Below are 3,911 nucleotides of genomic sequence, written 5' to 3' on the forward strand. Positions count from 1 at the left end.
GATGTCAGCTATGGTTAGAATATATTATTATGTTGAAACGATTTAAAAACAAGTTAAATTATTTTTGGAATCGATTGTCTGCAAATATTGAAATAATACATAATGATGTACTCACCAACACATTGACTGCTTGTGTCCATGACCAGTCCAGGCTTACACGTGCAGTTAAAACTTCCGTTTATGTTTTGACAATCTGAGTAGTCTGGACAGGCCAAAGGGTTTTCATAGCACTCATCAATGTCCACAGAACAGTTCTGTGATGTCCATCCTTCCTTACAAACACACTGACCAGTGGTGCTGTTACAATACTTGGTGTTGTCCTGGATACAGGTACATGGTGTTGTACAGTTGGCGTCGTAGGTAAAATTGGAACATTCTATATTGAATAATGCAATTTGATTGTATGAACCATGTCCATTATTTAAAATCGCAGTTTAGGTTTATTTGTAGAAAGAAATTATGTAAAAAAGTATCAGATTTTGAAATAAATCGGGAGCGATCTCCCCTAACTTTCTCGAATATTCTTTTATAAAAAAAACAAGGGATGAAAACTCGGGATATAGACATGAATTTTAATCCATTTTAAATACTTAAACTTTTTAAAATAGAATAAAATCTCGTAGAAAAAATAATAGCACACCTGAGAACGCCAAATAAAACGTGGATAATAGTGCGGAATATTATTAGTTTTAATTTACATTCGTTTTTTGAGAAATCGGAAATAGCGAAAATTAGTATTTCCAATAAACGGAAATTACTCAAAATTGGAGAGAAGGTAGAGAATTAGATTTTTTACTTACATGTGAAATTTCATTTATCCATCTGAAATAGTACTCAAGTTATAGGCTTTTGTAAAATTCAAAGTAGAAAAAGTACCTTTTTCGGTTATAGGAAATCGCTCAAAAGTTGATACGGATCTACGATTTTGATAAAATACTTATAAATGAAATTTCATCAACCTAGCTGTAACGGTGCTCAAGTAATCATGTTTACACACAGACAAACACACACACAGAAAACCGACAGAATTGCAAAATCCAGTTTTTACGACTCGATAACGCATAAAACGCCAAAATGTTTATATATTTGTATTTATAATTTTTGCCTGATTAAAGTAAGTCCTCTATACTCCGGATGTGATGAAGGACTGAGGAGTAAAACGGTGAAAACTATCAAAATTTCATGTTATTTGTGTACACGATTACAATACTTTCTCTATACTTCGTATATACGAGAAAGTAAAGAAGGGTCGGGGTGGTCGAGTCGGAAAAGCTCATGGTTGCTAAACCGAAAAGTCTCGAGTTCGAACCCTCGGGCAGATGAGGCTCGTTAGCTGGGGGCAGCCACTCTTCTAGAAGAGACAATTCCAAAATCAAACAACTGCTGCTTGTAGTTCTTGGTTAGACAAACGTATGGAAGCAAATCCAGAAGAAAAAGCAGGCAGAAATCGGACTCAAGGGCGCATAACCAGTTGTCACGAATACTTTATTGTGTTGGAGGGGGATCTCTTCCAACACTAAACTTTAGAACAAAGAAGAAGAAAGAAAAAAAGATATATTTTCTTTTTTGAAGTCCTAAATCACCTTGTGAGTAGTTATATATAAATAAATAAATACATAAATACATAAATAAATAAACAAATAAATAATTAAATACATACATATATATATATATATATATATATATATATATGGGTGTGTGTGAGTTTGTAGTATAAAATATATATATATATATGTAATTAATTAATTAATATATATATATATATATATATATATATATATATATATATATATATATATATATATATTACATAATTATATATGTAATAGATATCTTTAGTTTATAGGCAATTTTCCTTTCTGTATAAAATCTAGTGTCTACATCCATACCATGTGTCCAATAATTCACACTTATTCCGGTTTCTTCACTGTAGTATTGATTTCCAATTGGCGTTGGATACGTAATTATGAGGAGCTCATTTCCAGATGATCTAACGATGCCTTGTGGGTATTCATTATAGTTGATCTGACCGTAGAAGGTAATAATTAAATTTGACGTGTTTTGTCCACCATCATAAATTTCTACGTAACCTGGTTTATTATTAGAACTGTAGAAAAGACCTAAACTATTGAATCTGAAAAAAAGAACAGCAGTTCACTCGCAAATTATATATATATATACATATATATATATATATATATATATATATATATATATATATATATATATATATATATATATATATTTGTATATGTAAATTTAGTTTGAAATATAACTATGTTATTTTAAAAATGTAACCATCCATTATCAACGACACATCTATACTTACGCCAGTGAAACTACATTTCCTTGTTTGGCTCTAATCGTCCACCAGCACAAAGGGGATAGATGTGGTTGATTAATTGCTGAATACAAACTTGTTTCAATTTTTCCTGATGACTGAGTGAGGACTTTTCCACAAGCTATAGATCAAATATTTTTTTTTAAATCAGTTTCGTATTTTTAAATATAAGCCATGGTTTCTTGTATTTAGATATTTTAGGCATAAATAATAAATAGTGTTTTCCCGTCCCAAAAGAAAATGATTAGTAGACGTTGAAAACGAAATGCTGCATTTAAAATTTTTAAAAATCAAACTTTAAAATATAAAAATATATTTGTAAATTGGTGTGTGCATAATTATATGCAAAAGTGTGTATGTACTATGCTCTATGTGTCAACAAGAAATATTCCATACCTTCGCATGTTGTCTGGTTAACTCTGTCATGGCCGGCCATACAGCGACATTCAAAAGACCCGTGAGAGTTACTACAAACTACATTATTTACAGACGTGCAAGGAGGAGCCCCCAAACTGCATTCATTTACATCTTGATCACACAAGGTGGACGTCCAGTTAGAATAGCAGGTACACAAGCCATTGGTCTTGTCACATGATCGTGTTTTGGACTGAAGACACTTGCATGAAAAATCACAGTTTTCCCCATATGTCCAGTCGTTACATTCTGGGTAATGAGGGGTAGGTATTTTTATAATTTAAACTATGTACATAGAATCGAAACTAACCTATACATAATTAATAAACTCATAAAAATTTCTATTTGTCATACAAACATGTGGTTGTGATTTTGCAGGTAAATTGTGTTGTTTGTTGCCAACACAGTTTACCAATAATTTACAAAAATTATATTTGAATATTTTAAAAAAAAAGTAGTAAGCATCATTCGAAAATTATAACAATTTCGTAATTATGTCGATATCGAGACATTTTTAGATAATAGAAAGGTATGTTTTAGTATAAAACTTTTATGCAACTCACCAACACAAGTAAAGGTATCTGTAGGATTCAGCATCATGCCTTTAGGACAATAACAGACTTCTGCTCTGGGGCTGGTTGATGTGACGCCACAAGCATGTGAACAATTCGTCTGTGTACATTCTTTGGTGTCTATTTATTCAGGCGGATTAAAAATATGTACACAAATATTGGGATTTAATAAATTTAACGGGATTGTAAAAATTAAGTTGTTTTCGTAGTTTCTGTATTGTCACTTTGTAATTTGCGGGGATTTTTAAAAAAAGTTGATAACGTATTGCAAAATAAAACATGTTTTTTTAAACGTTTCTCAGTGATGTGTTCATGGTGTTCGATTAAAACCTAAGTGTATTAAATTAAGCAAAGAGATGTATGAAGCAATTAGACCGTCACTTGTAACGTCTCAATTGAAATCAAATAAAAATAAACATTATAAAGACATACCCAAACATTGTCCAGTGCTATTTAGAGTTAGCCCAGGTTTACAGTCACACCTGTAGCTGCCAGGTGTGTTGACACAAACAGAGTACAGGTCACTGCACGTGTTTGGGTCATCGCATTCGTTGATGTCCACAGAACAGTCTGCAGATGTCCAG

General features: G+C 31.8%; 1 protein-coding gene across 1 annotated transcript in view; it reads right to left on the reverse strand.

Moving 5' to 3' along the window:
- Positions 1 to 2,702: 2,702 nt before the first annotated feature.
- Positions 2,703 to 3,911, reverse strand: part of LOC131931031 (neurogenic locus notch homolog protein 1-like) — an 8,563-nt gene continuing 7,354 nt past the window's right edge. The window contains exons 7-9 of the mRNA XM_059287717.1: positions 3,760 to 3,911; positions 3,319 to 3,447; positions 2,703 to 3,004 (exon numbers count right to left, since the gene is read on the reverse strand). The exon at positions 3,760 to 3,911 is cut by the window's right edge and continues 112 nt beyond it. Of these exons, the coding sequence (XP_059143700.1) occupies positions 2,703 to 3,004; positions 3,319 to 3,447; positions 3,760 to 3,911 (583 nt within the window). The remainder of the gene's footprint in view (positions 3,005 to 3,318; positions 3,448 to 3,759) is intronic.

The sequence above is a fragment of the Physella acuta genome, unplaced genomic scaffold (assembly GCF_028476545.2).
Source record: "Physella acuta isolate Inbredline_101_S28 unplaced genomic scaffold, ASM2847654v3 ptg000102l, whole genome shotgun sequence".
NCBI classification, from domain to species: Eukaryota; Metazoa; Mollusca; class Gastropoda; family Physidae; genus Physella; species Physella acuta.